Source organism: Anser cygnoides, chromosome 2, assembly GCF_040182565.1.
Source record: "Anser cygnoides isolate HZ-2024a breed goose chromosome 2, Taihu_goose_T2T_genome, whole genome shotgun sequence".
In the NCBI taxonomy this organism is placed as follows: Eukaryota; Metazoa; Chordata; class Aves; order Anseriformes; family Anatidae; genus Anser; species Anser cygnoides.
The window spans coordinates 110,221,018-110,237,434 of record NC_089874.1 but is presented as its reverse complement, the minus strand read 5'-3'; the positions used below and the strand labels follow the sequence as shown (position 1 = coordinate 110,237,434).

Below are 16,417 nucleotides of genomic sequence, written 5' to 3'. Positions count from 1 at the left end.
CCGTCCCCGTCCCCGTCCCCGTCCCCGGGACAGGGGCTGCGGGGCGAGCGCCCCTCGCGCTTCGTCCCCCGCCGGCCGCGACCCCGAAGCCGCCCGCGGCGCCCAGCCCGCGCCGCCTCGCCCTCTAGCGGGGCCGAGCGGCGCCGCCGCCGGCTGGGCGTGACTTTCCCCGCTCCCTTCAGCCCGCCCGCCTGCCGGGGGGGACCGCGAGTCAGTCAGGGAGCCGAGCTCAACCGGGACCGGCGGCGGCGCCGGGCGGGGAGACGCCGGCATTACGGGTGCCCCCCCCCCACCCCCACGGGCACCGGGCTCCGGGCAGCGGCGGGGACGCGGCCCCCGGGGCGAGGGCAGCGGCCGGAGGAAGGCACCGCGGGCTCCCGGCGCCCCTCTCCCGGCGCCCCGAAAAGCCAAAGGGGACGAGGAGCGGACAGAGCGGCTCCGGGGAGCCCGGAGGGGGAGTCCCGGCCGCCCCCTCCCCGCCTGCCCCAGCGGCTGGAGGGGGGCGAGGGGGGAGCCTCCTACTTTGGCAAACACTTTGGCACTTTGCTGGATCCGCGGCAGGAAGGGGTGGAAATATGGGGAAAGTTGGAACTTGCCTGGTTACTTTGGCCGGACTTTTGCTGGCAGCGGGAGCGCAGACGTTCACAGGTAAGGGGCCGCCGCCGCGGTGGCCGGGGGGGGACGGGGACACACTTTGCCTTGGATTTCTCTCTCCTTCAGACCCCCCCCGGCGGGGCTGACACTTCGCAGCTGCTTTGTATACGGTGGGAAAAAAAGTGTCTGAAGGCGGCGGAGAGGGACGAGGAGGAGAGGGACGAGGAGGAGGCGGCGGGCGGGATGCCGCTGGCGTGCGCCCTGACGGGAAGGGCGCCGAGGGGAAGGGCGAGCGGCCGGCGGGGTCGGGTCGCGCCGTGCCCCGCTCGGGCTGCGGCTCTTCCCCGCATCCCCCTTCCCAAAAGTTTCCCTCTAACCCCTGCCGGGGAGGCTGAGGGGCGAGGGGAGCCCCCCACGGGCAGTCCCCGGCGTCGGGCGGCCGCGACACGGCGGGGCGCAGCCCCGGCTTTGGGGGACCCCCCCGTGTGGGGGGGTGTCGGGGCTCGCAGGCGGCGGAGCGGCGATCCCCTCTTCCCTCGGGTCCTCGGGTGGGTTTTCGCAGCCCCCCGCTGCTCCCCCGTCCTATTTCCGTGCCGAAGAAACCCGTAATTTTAGACGGGAATCCGGATTGTGAAATCCCCTTCGCAGCGAAGCGGGCCGAGCTCGCTTCAGGGGGGTGTGTGGGGGGGGTTGTCGTGGGTTGCTTCCAGCACGAAGTTGCTGCAAAGTACGGTAGAGAAATTGAAGACATCTGGTCCTCAGCTCATGCGAAGTGCGCTTCGGTGGGGAGCGAGACTTCTGACTTAGCCGGGTGCGCAGGCTGCTGGATATTTTGTACGCACGCGTTGCTTCCATGCAGCTCTGTGGGTAAGGCAAGTTTTAGGGGTGGGAGCTCGTGGTCTGCTTTTAAACTTGTTTAAAAAAAACACGGGTTTATGTTATGTCCCAGGGACCTTTTGTGTATGCAGCTGCGTTTCCCTTAAATTCTCTACAGCGTTTTTACTGCAGATGAGACAGAGGGCTCCTGAGCAGAGGGATGTTTTGCACCGAGATGATATATACGAATGATGAAATCTTTTCCAAATACTCGTGTTAGGACGAAGCTGTGTTCTGTAGTGAATTATGGAACTGAACTCATGTATATTAGCCCTATAACTCATTAATATTGGAAGTCTAGTGCCCAAGCTTCAGTGAGAGCTCTTCCTTTATGAAGACAAACCCGTAACTCACTGCTGACCTGCCCAAACTCTTGTACTTCTTGTTTAAAGTTGAGCTAGGGCAACTCTTCTTCTGGACATGTAAGTGACTTGAGTCTGTGATACGCTGACGCTATACTGGAGTCAGCATTTAAGTGCCATTCATGTTGTGTTCATTTCCATTGCCACACACGGTCGTAGAAAACACAAACAATTCAGTGATGCCCTTAGGTGGATTTACTGACTTGCGCATCCAGTTATTGCACAAGGCGATTCCAGCACCTCCAGAGCTCTGAGGCAGAGACACCACGATCGCCACGCTGAAACGGGATTGCAGAGGGTGCCGCGGGATGCAGCATCTGGCCTGCTCTCTCCCCGTGCGTCCATATGTGCATGGATGTTAAATATTGAATGGAAAGCTTATCCGTGAAGAGGTGTGTGCATTGTGGTTTTTTTATTTTTTTTATTTTTATTTTTTTTTTTAATATCGATTCCTGGTACTCAGACCAAAATTGATGAAATTTCCATTTTCGTACTTTACCATTTGAAGTGCTTGCCTGGGAGTCATTTTTGCCTAGGGGAAAAAAATTGCTGTTGCTTTTGTTAAATGTGATGCATCAGTGTCATAGAAATTAAATTACACAAAAATCCGTCCTTGAGCTGGGCAGTTAGTTTTTGTACTAGCTGTCCCTTGTTGCTGGTGGGGTTTGTATGAATAACATGCCAAAAGTTTAAAAAAGGAATTGAAAAAAAAGGAAAGAAAGAAAACCAACTCCACACATATTTGAAGCAAAGAATAGCAGTGGGTGAGTTAAGTCATCTTTGGCATTTCTAGTTCCATTTTTATTTTTACCCTTTCCTAAAATGATTGATTTATTTGACAGAGATTAGTTCTAACATTACCTTCAGCTATTGTTTTATTTGAGTTTTTTATTTAGAGAATAATCACGCTGAAAGATCAGATCTTGGCTTTTTAAGGCCTGGAAGCTTTCAAGTAATCTTTTGAAAGCAGCTTAACAGTTAATAACAATGAGATTTTCTCTGAGTCCTTAACTAAAGAATTTAAAATTCTGGACTCATTGGTTCAAGAAGCAAATGCTTTCAAGAATTTGAATTCAAGAGATGTTGCTGAAAGCACTGTCTTATATGGACAGTGCTGCTTATTTTAGAAAGTTTTTAAAAGTAGCTGGGGTCTTTCTGCGAGAACAGATTGCTTGTTCCTGAGAAACTCTAGCAGACATAAGTTAGATTTTTTTTTATTTATTTAATGATTTTAGCATGTATGTCATTAAGTGGGGCCATGTGAAGACTGAAGGCTAACGTTACAAAGTGCCTGAGCTGTGTTGGTGTCATCCTCTGCCTGAGTATTCCTGCGGTATTCCTTCTGCCATCTCGCCGGGAGCTTATGCAGGCAAGGGGAGGCGATGCACTCCTGCAAGGGATCTAGGTCAAACACGGAGATGTGGAAAGTTAGAAGGGACACTGTAAGCCTAAATATTAGGTCTTCTGTAAAATGAGAGGTCTGGATGTAATGAGTTCTGTCAAATACCAGCACAGGTAACTGAAATTGAAGGCAAGGAGATGTGTAATAGAATGCAGAAACTGTGTTTTTACAAAGGCGTCGTGCTCAGATTGATTTAAATTTGCACACAGCCTGAATCCTGAAATTGGTGCTTCTTGCTTATAACCTGAGTCTGACCTAGAGAGGCCTATTATTAGAGCGCTCTATTCTCTTTTGCTATAGAAAGCAATAAGGCTGTGTATTAACACATTCTTCTTGCGGTGCTGGTTTTAAAAGTTTTACTTCTTCTGCAAAGGGATGGCCTGCAAGTGCTTGGAGGAGTGATTTTGTGCCAGGACTAGTGGTGGTTATAAGGAGGAGAACAGGAGGGAAAGTGCTGTACAAAAACTGCAAACTATTTTGCTTAGGGACTGGCAAAGGTTTTCCATGGAGAATAGTAGTCCTCAAGCTATTTCATGGACTTAAAATATAAACCTTGCATTTTAAATAGATGCTGTGCCTCATCTTCCCCTGTTTTGGTTTTGGGTGTAGGCACTCTGAAGGCAAGAATCACACTTTCCGAAAACAAATGTAATGAAGAAACGTGACATGCTAAAGTTGGAACTTACCGTGATGGTGCTGATGGTTGGTGACAGCAAAGAGGAAGGATGAAAAGGAAGAAGATGGGTTACGTCTACATAGGTCCAGCCCCAGCTGAAGTGAAGCTTCTGGCAATCGGGGAAATGTGTAGGAAATAAAAACTTTCTGGTGTAATTTACTCATCTTAAAGAGGTTTGTCAGAGTGTTCAGGGTCTGTATTTGGAAGCCTTTGATAGCTATTCTGATTATTTCGCCAGCAAAGAGCCGTAGGTTTGTTTTATATCTTAATTTAACAAATTCTGCTTTTTCCTGCACTGCTGATTCCACTTGCGAGCCCGTATCCCAGCACTCGCGAGGGAAGCGAGGTGTGCTGGTGGAAGCGCAGCGGTACCAGCGCCTGCAGCAGTTGTCAGCTCGTCAGCACGACCGTTCAGCTGAACTTCCTAGCCTGGACGTGGCCTTGCTGAGCAGCCAGCTGCGGGAGAAGATGCCCAAACCAAACGCCTTGCTGTCAGAGGCTTTTGCTGCTCCTACCACAGCTCTGATTTCCGTAGGTGAATGACTCTATTTGGGTTTACACCCAGGAGTAACTGCATTTAAAACAGTCCAGCAAGTTAGTGGAAGAAAGGTGAAGGATCAGGTTTGAATAGGTCTGTATTTTTAAGCACTTTTGGCCATTTGGAGCTTGAAATAAAGTTTGTGTTTCCCTGTAAACTAGGACGTACTCGAGAATGCATCCAATTAAATGAGAGTCTGGGCTTTGGAAGCATCGGGGTTTGTCAAAAAAGAAACCGTGTGGTGGGGTTTGCTTTTTATATTGTTGAGCTATTCTGGTGTCAAAAGTTAGTAACGAAACCACGCCAGAAATTAAAAATAAACCTTTCAGAAGATTACAAGGATGTAAAAACACTGAAAAAATCCTGTGGTGTTTCTTTGGTCTCTCAATTCAGTGGTCATCAGAATTCGTGAGGAAAATAGATTACAGTGTCCTGAAACAATATAGCAGTATATAATTTACAGAAAATAATCTGTTTAGTGCTCGCAGAAGGTGCTAGATTGACAGCTAGAGAGACAGATTCCTCAAACACATCACAATACAAGTTAGGACAGAGAGAGGAAGCTTCTGGTCACCATCTCACTGACTGGTGAGGTGAGCACAGTAGGTGTAGGATTAATGGGACGAAGTCTGGTGGTGTGGTGAGGTCAGGACCTGGGAACTGATCCTCTACTTCGCACCTTGCACTTTCATCCTGAAGGAAAGATCACTTCAGAGGGCTGCCTCTTGTGTTTAAAGCTTATTAGTACCATTGTCAAACACTTATTTAGGGTAGCTACATCATTAAGTTTTAAAGGTGTTTCCACAGAAAATGACATGCTTTTACGAGCCTTTCAGCTCCCAAGTGTGTAAATAAGCGGGTTTGAAAGTTTTCCCAGGAATAAATTGTTTATTAGTGAGTGAGTGCACCTGAATTACCTTAATTCTCCTCAATTTCTGTAGGAAAAATTGAGAGTCTTCTTTCTTTCATCCGAATTTGCTGATAATTTCCAAATGTGTATTTCTGATTTAATATGCAATGCTCTCAATGTATCGAAAAGCGTTTCAGGAAAACAAAACCAATTTGGAGCGTATAGTAATATGTTAAAAAGAAAAAGAAGTTTAGTAATAAATTTTACTCTGTCGCTTTCCTCGCCCCCTCTGTTCACTTCTTTCTGCTTTTGTAGGGCACGAACATTTGTGCCTTCGTGGGTTTGCCTGCTGTGCTCTGCTGCTGATCACTAGGTGTAGCTGCATCTCTAAATCCACTTTTCTAAGTGGAAGAAGAGGAAGGGCTGGAAGCTGGGCTTTTCCTTGAACGTCAGGATGTTTGGAACTTGGGAGGTGTGAAAATTTTTGATGAATTTTTGCGACCTAGAGAATCTGAAGCCACTGGTGGCTTGTTTGCATCAGTTTGCTTATAACACAAATGAACTTTCTATTATGTATAAAAAGGCTGATTCCAGTATCACTGTTACTGCAGCACTCATTCAGCCTTCTGTTGAATACTGCAATAAAATGCATGAAATTACAAAGAAATTGTTAGTGCTTTCCTAGTGGCTTAAATGCAGGGGTAATAGCTACAGAGGTGTGATAAAGCTGTATCTTAACCACCTCGATTGATCTGTAGGTATGTCTTAAAGAAAAGGCTCAGTGTTGTGTGAGTTAACACCTTGATAATGCGTCGTGGGGAGACCTCTGCTCCACTCAAAGGAATTACTTTCGGAAAGGATGTTGCTGCCAGGGGAATTCTGTACTGATTTTTGGAAGAGCCTTGTGTTGTGGCAATTAAAGGGCACGTCCCTGCCTTTAATATTGCGAGGAGTTACAGAGAGTAAGCCCTCACCCATGCTTTAAAAATGTAGAAGAGACATTTTTATGCCCAGGTTTCTGAGAGTAATGGTAAAAATGAAGGTGTATTTACGCCTGTAACACATACTCATGTCCAGAAGCTGCAGGGAATAGGGAAGAAGTGGCTCAGCCATTTCACTCTGCGTGCCCCTTTGCCACATGAGGAGCAGTGGTAGCAAAGACAGTAATAACCGCATTTGTTCAGACAAAAGCAGGGGAGCATTAGCAGGAAGGAGCTCTGAAAGCAGGTGAGCATTGTGGTGTTTGGGGAGAAGGTTGGGAAGGAAAGCACGACACTGTGTGAAAGAGTGTAAGAAATGAATCTTACTGGAAGGGAAAATACCCTAGGAAAAAGCTGAAGTCGTAAAGGCAGTTAAATGGCATCTGGAAAACATAAATGGATTTATATTTACTCACATTTTCTTATTTTTGTCATCTTTGTTTTGAACACACTTGTCTCGTTAATTTATTCAAGGCTCGAACATGTCTTCTGACAGCTTTACACAGCAATATTTGGTTATCTTTGCACATATGATTAAGTGTAATGATGTTAATGAAACTTTATTTTTTTTCCCTGTGGAGTGGTGTGAAACCCAGATTTCTCACATTTCTCATATGAGCAAGGTGGTTTTTCCTTTTTTTTTTTTTCTTTTCTTCTTTTTTTCCTCCTTCTTCCCCTAGATGTGTGTAATCTGCCCTGATTTCAAGAGCAGCAAGTTTTGGTTACAGTAGGGATTTTGGAAGGGGAGCTTGACAGCTTGAACCCTATCACCACTTTATCCCCAATTCTAAAATCCAGTATTGTTTGACTCCTTATTCTATTCAGTTATTTCATTATTCTGTGACTGTGAAAACCACTTTTGTCTGTGGCCCTTTGTTGTAATTCTGTAATGCATAATGGTAGGCTGATTAGGTGAAATAGTGGTTTTTAGTTTTGCTGATGAGATTGTTCTGTAAGACTGAGTATTACGGGAGTTTCTGTGCTCTTCCAGGTAGGTGGACAGCGGACTGGCAATGCCCTGGGGTTTTTGCCATGGAGTTGTTCTTACAGGTAAACAAAGAGAGTGGCTTTTCACATCGGTGCTTCTGGTGAGTATAGACTGGACTGGACGATGAGCATCGCTGTAGTTGTGCGTATGCTTGTAACCTATGCAGTAGTTCATGTCGTGCTCACAGCAGAGGTAGTTGGGGGAGCTTTTTCTTTTTCCCCCTCTCCACTTGGTGTTAACTAATCCCATATTTTGGGAGCCGATGCTCTGTAATTCTGCCATGGCTAGTCCTGCAGTCTGTGATCACTAAAGTGGTCACCTGCACGCACACCTTACCGTTCCAGTTAGGAAGCCTGTGCAGTTTCTGCGGGTACGTAGAGAAAACGGATCTGGCAGCAGTCTGTTTTTTCACAGCCGGAGATCACATCCCAGGCAGAGGCTGAGATTTCTCAAAAGGTTTCATGTTGTCCTCTATCTGCGTAGAGTCTCACCTGTGGTATTTTCAAGTTCATGGCTTTTCCCAGCTTTAACATACGCTTCTGCTAACAGCTGCAAATAAGCACGAAAGTCAGTTTCCGTCTCCGTGAGCTGCGTTAGGCCCCAAATCAGACACAACTGTTCTTCCTGTAGCTGTTTTGCTATGCTTATTCTCGCTTCTTATGGGGTGAGTGAATTTGTTTTGTTTGAACAGACAGATTTCATTATTATCTGTTCCCTCTTACATCCTTCTGCTTCTGGTAAATAAAATTACAACAAGAAGCCCAGTGTTTCCTAACAACTCCACGGTCTGTTCAGCGTGTGCTCACGCACTTGGTAGGAACTTGCTTGAGTGAGGAAATGCATTTGTTTCAAGGTTCAACCCTGCTTGCCAACTGCATAGGACTACGCATAATTTATTGCAATTATTATGATATTTCTATCACAGGGTGTAATTCAATATCAACATCACACTGATCACAATTTTTTGGAAGCTATTTGTATTTTGATAGTGTAAATCTCTTTTTCCTTCTCTGCTTTAAGATGTGCTGTATGATCTTAACCAGGAAATGTTTTTCCTGCTCTGCGGGACTTTTTGAGCCTGGAAGTTTTTTCTGGCTCCACATTGGGATGACATAGTGGAACACGAAGTGTGCTGCCGGAGCACAGCATGCAAAAGACAGATGCATATTGTAATTCCTGTTGCTTTGTGATCAGAGCTCCTGCGTAGGTGTGGGAGACCTGGATTTAAGTGCATGCTCTGGCATTTGGCTGTGGCATGGGTGAGCATCGTCGTAGGCTGTCTTTTCTGTTCTTTTTTGGTGGGTTTAGTTTTGACCATGGTTGAAGTGTTCTTTTTTTTTTTTTTAACTGACAGTTAAGAACCCCTAAATGTATTTAGAGAACACTTACAGCAGCCATCGGCTGTCACCTGTAACTTCAGTCTTGCCCAGAAACTCAACAGTGTACTTAAATACTGTCACATATTTAGGAGATGAAGACAGTTGTGGACATTTGCAGGAAGTGTAGTACTCAGTGGGGTAGTTTTTATGCTAATGGTGAGAACTGCTCTAGCCTTTTTTCCTCTTATGTTCCATTTTCTGAATTCTGCAGAGTAGATGAAGATTATTTTACAAAGCACCGCATACAACACTTTAATATAAGCACTTTACATAACACATCACTTCAGCTGTTTTTCTTTTTAACTTCTGCAGAGACAGCTATTACCGAAGTCATTTCTCAGCTAGATAAGATAAGTTGTTGTCCCAGTGGTAATTTGGAGGCGCCACGCAGTTGATGCCCTCTTCCCTGTGTCTGAGGGGTGTCATCTCGATTCGGTCCTAGCTCAGGAGGAAGCCTCCGCATGCACTTCTCCGAGCACCTTCCTCGCTGCGAGCACCTTTCTGAACATGAAAGCAACCTTCTCGGGCTAGGTCTGCGGGTGTCGTAGGGAACCAGCAAAACCAAAACACAATTAAAGTTAATATTTATTCACAAACCTCAGAAGGTTGGCAGTGAGAGCTGGAAGCCGGTACGTTGCCCAATGTTACTATGCTCTGTTTATAGTGACAGCAAAGCACGTGGATTGAGACCACACGTAAAGTTCATGAGGTGTGTTTTATTTATTTTTACTTGAAGAGTTGTTGTTAGAATTGCCTACATAAGTCTGGGCTAGTAAGGGATTTATGTGAATTAGCCTGGCATTTTCATTTGGGCATTTGGAAACTACAGGGGTTTCAGTATTTACTTTTAGTGTTTGAGGAAAGCACGCGCCCTTTAGAACAAATATGCAGTGAAATTGCATAGGGCCCAGAAGCCCAAGACAAGTTGAAATACACTCCTCACAAATTAAAAACTGCCTTCCACAGCAACAGTGCAGCAACAGGAGCAGTGGGTTGGGGTTTTTTGAAGTCTTACAGAAACTCCAGAGCCGGATCTTTTCCAAACGCTTAACAGAAAGGCAGTTTGTCCGGTGCTTCTTTGCATCTTGACTATTGGAGAGTTCAGCATTACCCACATTAGACACCCCACACAGCTGTGAAAAAGGTGTGAATGTTAAAAGACTCAAAATGTTCCTCAGGTTGAGCCTGGTGTGTAGATTATGCATGCAGTGAAATGAAAGGAAGGTGTGGGGAGCTGGGGGTCGGCCTCTTCTCATAGATAACTAGTGAGAGGACCAGAGGAAATGGCCTCAAGTTGTGCCAGGGGAGGTTCAGGTTGGAAATGAGGAGACATTTCTTCTCAGAAAGAGCAGTCAGGCACTGGGACGGGTTGCCCAGGGAGGTGATGGGGTCACCGTCCCTGGGGGTGTTCAAGGAAAGGCTGGACCTGGTGCTTGGGGACACGGTTTAGTGGGTGACATTGGTGGTAGGGGTCATGGTTAGACCAGATGATCCTGGAGGTCTTTTCCAACCTTAATGATTATGTGATTCTGTGAATATTCCTTAGCTACTTCTGCTGCAGTTCCAGCTGCAGGCGGACAGCCGTGTGACTGCGTGGCCTGAGGCAGCGCGTCTGCCCGTGAGGAGTGTGCCTGCCAGCCTCAGCCGCCGGTCCCGCTGTCAGTCCCCTTGCAGCTGTGGGGTCTCCATTGCAGACAGGATTGAGGTGGGTGGAGGGTTGAAGCCACAGTTATTGCGTGTAAGGACTGTCTGGGCTGTGTCTGGTTGTGTCGCCTTGGTCACTTCGAGGGGAATTAGGCTATGTGAGCTGCATGCGTTTGCTGCTCTTGAAATTCCTTCGCTGATTTCTTGAAGAGAAACATACAATCATTAGCAATGCATGTCCTCAGTTTGGGAGGTGCCTGTTAGGACTCGGTGGGGCACGGAAACTGAAAGCAGCTGCCTGCTTGTTCTGGTGTCAGGCAGGAGCCACCAGGTGCTGGGTTCAGACTGCAGCCTGGAAGCTTGTGTGTTTTGAAAGTTACTGCTTCCCTGTCAGTCCTGTTGTGGTTGTTGCAAACCTTCAGTCAGTTTCTGATGCACAGCCCAAACTTGCAGACTTTGCAATGAAAACTGTCCATACTTGTGAAGATCTCGGTTTTAAGAATGAATCCAGATTCGCAGCTTCCTGAATTGGTCCACGGTAAATCTGCCTCGGTGAAGTAGTGTCTGGCAGGCTTGTTTGCTCGTGGTGGGTGGATCACAGGAGCTTTGGGAGCCACTCACCTCCTGTAAGTGAGGAATCTCACATTTCCAGAACTGGCTCTGGAAGTCTTCACAGCCTGCAGAGTGCTGTGCTAGATTTACAGCCGTTAGAAATGAATTCTGGCTCGTCTGTCAGAAGATGTGTACTTCCAGACTTTTTGAAGGGGAACTGCGGAAAAGTCAGGTCTATGTGCGAGCAGCTGCCGTTGAACAAATAACGTGGTATTCACCAGTAGCCCCATTCACATGATTTCAGTGCTTTGACTCTACGCAGTGGTCTAGCAATAAAAGAAAGAATTGCCCAATTACAGTAATCTGCTAGAGCTGTGTACTCTGGAATTTTGTGCAGAGCAAGAGGGAGGGCTCTTACCTGCTCGCAGTTCTGTCTACAATGGCACTTTAACACCATCCATTCCCCAGCAAATAACATACATATTTAACAAAGCTGTTAACCACCAGGCCACCTTTAAGAGTATATTGCTGAGCTGCCCCCTTCTGCGCTCTCTCCACCTCCTTTTCCGTGCTCAGGCCTGCCCCCATCCCCATTCTCCATCATCAGGAGCCCCCTGTGTCCTCCTCTGCTGCCTCTTCCCAGGGCAGCCGTGACCCCAAGGCTGGAGGATGATGCCCGGACACTTTGGGGATCAACGTGCACATCTGATAAGGGCACGTAGCCTCTGGGGGGCTGCCACAAAAGCTTGGGGACAGACATCCTGGCTGCCTGCTTATTATTCATACCAAGAAGGCTTATTATTATCATTATTTTTTTTTTCTGAGGCAAATTAGATCAGAATGGTCCCGTGCATGTATTACGACACATGCCGGCGGAGCGTGTGGTTATGAGTAAGTGGTGTAAGCGAGCGGGGTTTAAGTTTTGCTTTGCTTTGCATGGAGAGCAGTCACGGTGAACAGTTCATAGCAACAGCAGGCACTGCTAGTGGAGAATGCAATACCGTGGCCAGATTTAGATTTCAGACCAGATGGACGTTATTCATAATATTATTTGGGTGTTAATGGTTTTTACTAGAGTGCAAAATAAACTGCATATTTTTTTTTTCCCTATTTGTTCTTCAAGCTAAAAAGAACTAGCTTGGCACTATTAATACTGGCACTATTTATATAAACACGAGCTCAAAAATTAAAGATGAATATGGTTGGGTTGGAGCATGCGATATAATTAATTACCAAGAGCTTCTGATGGCATAGTAATTGCAGGTAATCAGGTGTTGCACAAGTCAGCATGAACACCCTGATATCAGCATTTTGTAGAAACGGAGCTACATGCACAGCCTTCTGAAAAACTCATCTGGCATCCTTTTCTTCATGGACAGCGTGCCATCAGGCAGTATGCTAGAGGTATCAGCTCTTGGCTGAATCTTTTTAGTACCGATTAGGTGAAGGGGAAGATGCAGAGTCTTGCATTACATAAACCTGCTTCCTTTCTTAAACACAGAATAAACATTGTATGCAAACCTTTAAGAAGAATTGTTGTCTCTTTATTCGAGTCCCGGAATTAAATGCTGTATTTAAGCCAAGGTAGTGATGTATGTGCGTGTTCTCCATGTCGGTGGGCTAATTTTGGTAATAATTTTTACGTGTGGTTAAAACGCCTATAAATACATACGCAGTAAATGTGTATGCCGTGTATTCTATGCTGCCTTGAGAGACAATTCTGCAAGTTCGTATTTCTACCAGCTTAAACTGGGCTTTCGGATGAGCTCGGGAGTTCCCAGTTGGTACAGACGATGTGCAGATGATCAGCATGGTTCCTGCTGAGGAAAGTTGGGTGTGCCAGCAGGATGCTGCCTGCGGTGCCCCGCGTGTTGTCCCGTGCAGAAGCTGAAGTGCCCGGTTGGAGCAGCCAAGGTCTCGCCCCGTATCGAGAGCGTAAGGTTCCTTCTTAATCCTCATACGGCTGCTGTCTCTGCTGGAGTGTTAATAGATAGTCTAATTTGTGAGCTAAATTACTAATTGTATTATGAGTCTAAACCTTATTAAGCCTTTTGTGTGGAATTAGATCACAGAGCTTTGGGAAGCTGAATCCTGCTCGGGTTCAGTCTCCTCCCTTTGAAGAGGGGAGGAAGCCCGCCTGGCGTCTGCACAGCCCTGAACTCTTCTGCTGCCGTCTGTGTCGGTGACGGGATCGTAAGTTTGAAAAGCAGGGTGGCTTTGAGAATAGGCCCTCAAGTGGGGTCTCAGTTACCCGAAGGCAGCAACATGCTGCATTTAGCTGAGCTGAGGCCAGGGCCGGAATATAAACGAGTTACTCTGAGCTCGTGTACACGCGCTGCGTGGAGGTTCAGCTGTACGGGAGTCGCTGAAGTCCTGCAAAAGCTTTCAGATGGCTGCAGTTATCCATCAGGATGGGGTTTGGTAGAGGTATACTCGTGTAAGAGTTCACCTAGAAGAACTCTTAGTAATCTAATTTGAGCGGCTTATTAAAGTTATTTCTGGAGGTGTTCATAGGCACCTAGAGCTGGAGAACACTTCCCCTGTCGCTCAGCTGTGCTGCCGGATTTCAGGAGCCCTCCTCAGCTGTTCCTCTGCGAGTTCAGCCGGGTCAGCTGAGGCTGTTCTCCGAGGCAGTTCGCGCTCTCCACTCTGCTTTTGCACTGCAGTGAGTGTGCTAATGCAGCCCAGCTGGAGACGGAGCCGATTGCCTCCAGCGGTGGATCAGTAATAAATAAACAAAGGGGGACTTGATGGATTTTTGACACCCCTTGCAATACATTTTTATGTTCATCTGTAAGATGGCTGGGAACTGTTGTGCCTTTGATGCGGGGATGTTGCACCCGTGGCAGTTCATGGTCTTTCAGAGAAGACGTTCACATCTACTCTCCATATTTTCCTGTATGTACACGAGATGCATTTCCAGGGGTATCAAGTTTTACTCTATAATTCCCCACGATAAGCTGCTGTGAGGAACTGTTCTTCTTTTACACCTGAAGTTATCAGAGACTTGCATGTACTTAATGTTTCTACCTTTTACATTTTTTGGCATTTGAAATGCATAGACAAAATATGAAAGTAATAGGATATGTAGCTTGTCATGTCATCTTTATATTTTGAGATATTTGTATTTTTTAGCATTTATCATAAATTTCAGCATCTGTCCCAAGACAGCAAAGTATCAGAGGGTTCTGCACCAGTTTGTTCCCTGCACTTGTTCTCTACACCTACACCCTGTGTATTTATTGTCTTCGTGATGAGAGCAGCTGAAAGTTAAGGCTGATCATCTTCAGGTGTGTCTGTAACAGCCAGCTTGTGTTTGTTAGGGGGGTTCTGTGTAGCTCCCAAATTGTATCTCACACTTGTTGAAGTATTTGGGGAGACAACTCTTTTTTGAGAAAGTTTTTGTATGCTTTACAAGAATTTTCTGGCATTTTCTTATTCAAATGCAGTGTACCTTGGGACCAAAGCAGGTGCTGTTTCACAATGACCTAGGTGAGTACAAGCAGGACAGAAAGGAAAGGAAAATCCACAGCTCTGCCCACTTGCTATCTTTTTCTCTTTTGACTCTGTGTCTGAAAAATGAAGTGTTATGAAGCGTGTCTGTCTACTCTGACTTTTGTCTTGGTCATCTTCTTGTCTGGTCTTGGTTGCCTTTATGTGTCTTTTTTTTTGTTTGTTTTGTGTTTTTTTTTCCCCTCAGGCTGCTAAGGGTAACTGCACATCACAGCATTCCTATGGTTGTTTTCTTTGTGTTGGCTTTGTGCAAGAGGCCACGTTTTCAAAGCAAACAGCAAACGCGAAGAACAAATTAGAAGGGTGAGCATTTTTTCACATCATGAATAAGTACAAGTGTCTGTTACTGGAGGTATTACAGCAGAAAATGGAGCATTGAGTCGTGCTTGTACCTTATGGCAGTGGTGGCACTGTATGTCACAGCTTCCTTTTCAGCTGCAGCTACTGATTGAAATAACTAAGTGAACTGTTAATTAATTTTGGTGAGTTTGTATGCTTAGAGGTATTACTACGCCATTCCTGGATGTGGAGCATAGACTTTGGGTTTTGTGCCTTTGGATGGTAGCGTTTTGAATTTTTCTCTTCTCCTGGGTGCTCTTTGGAGCGCTTCCCATATGGTGCCTTTTCTGCAAGGCACATCTTTGTCCTGTAGAGACGTAGGTTTTGAGATCTCTACATGGGAAAAGTTGCTTCATCCGTAAGCTGCTGTCTTCACAGAGAGCATCTGCTCCAGCAAAGCTTACTTCTTCCCACCACCCCCCTGTAGCCAGAGCTCCCTTTATGCTCCTTCCTTCCCTCCTTCGGCAGCAGCCCGCTTACTGGTTTGACTCAGGAAGGAATAGTTTGGGCTTTGGATAAGCTGTGGGTTTTTTTTCTCCTTTTTTTTTTTTTTTTCCTGTAAATAAAGTTTTGGTGATCATGAGGGAGGACAGTTATGACATAACTACCCGCGTTACAGTGCTAATTATGGTGTATATTGATATTAATAGGGAACTTGCTGTTGCCACGGGCAGAATCTCCCACTGGGAGGTGCAGAAAAAACCTGGTTCAGAGTAGAAAGCGATGGAAAAACCTGGCTCTGATCTTGTGCGTGGCAGCGTGAGAGTTGGTGTAGCTGGTTGAAAGCCTCGTTACAAGCCTTGAAGCATTTTGGGTGGCCCTGTGTGGAGCCAGGAGCTGGGCTCGGTGACCCTCGTGGGTCCCTTCCAGCCTGGGACATCTTCTGCTTCCAAGGACCAGGGCTGGCTGTGCTGGCTCAGAGCTGGAGCAGGGAATTTGTTGTAGATGTTTTCCAGGGATTACAACTGCTGTGGCTGTGCGAATTGTAGGCACAGCTGGCGCGTGGACACGAGGCATTATGAAAGTGTCGCGAGCTAAGAGCGTTTCAAGGTACATTTAGTCGCAGTGCTTTTCTGCTTAGGCTTGCACATGGTCTCTATTGCATTTGTGCTGGTGGAGTTTGAGAGTTGTGGCCTTGGTTGGTGTTTATTCCTAAAGGAGGCAACACTAGTATGCTTAGGAGAAGGAAAAAAAAAAGGAAAGGAAAAAGCATGACTGCGTGGTTGTTATGTTAAATGAATTTTAAAGTTGGTGAGAAGAGGCATTCGGAGATGAGAATGCTTGGGGGGAGAAATGAAAGTGCACTGGAGCTGTTTCCCCTGGAGGGCTTTAGGCAGGATTGAGGAGAAGTGGTGCATACTGAAGCCTTGTTTATAGTCTTTCACTTACTGTTAATAAAACAGGGATGTTCTAAAAGGTTTCCATAATTAAAATGCAGTCCTTGAGTATAGTGCATTTTCGGAATGGTCTAAAGGCCTGCTGCCTCTCAGGCTGCTTAAATCATTATTTATAAAAAAAAATGCTGCAGTGGACTCGGTGTTTTGAAGTTGTTTTCAGTCGGAATGATGTTAGAAATAAATGTTGGGGATTGAATAAATGAAAACAGAACTTATGGGGAAGCTGATAAGTGTACAAATTGACTGGTTACTAAATAATTACCAATACAGAGATTGTTTTTTTGCTTTCTTTCTCGCTATTTTTTTTTAAATTGGCTGAATATTAAT

At 46.1% G+C, this 16,417-nt stretch overlaps 1 protein-coding gene across 12 annotated transcripts in view; it reads left to right on the top strand.

Moving 5' to 3' along the window:
- The first annotated feature begins 207 nt into the window (after positions 1-207).
- The window catches only part of PTPRM (protein tyrosine phosphatase receptor type M), a 490,453-nt gene continuing 474,243 nt past the window's right edge, over positions 208-16,417 (top strand). For 5 of the 12 annotated variants that reach the window (XM_066992787.1, XM_066992783.1, XM_066992789.1 and 2 more), the window contains exon 1: positions 208-648. In XM_066992787.1, coding sequence (XP_066848888.1) covers positions 576-648 — 73 coding nt within the window. In that variant the 5' untranslated portion in view covers positions 208-575. Of the gene's footprint in view, positions 649-13,601; positions 14,334-16,417 lie in introns of those variants that run through there. The other 7 variants (XM_066992793.1, XM_066992788.1, XM_066992786.1 and 4 more) reach the window with 3 other exon arrangements.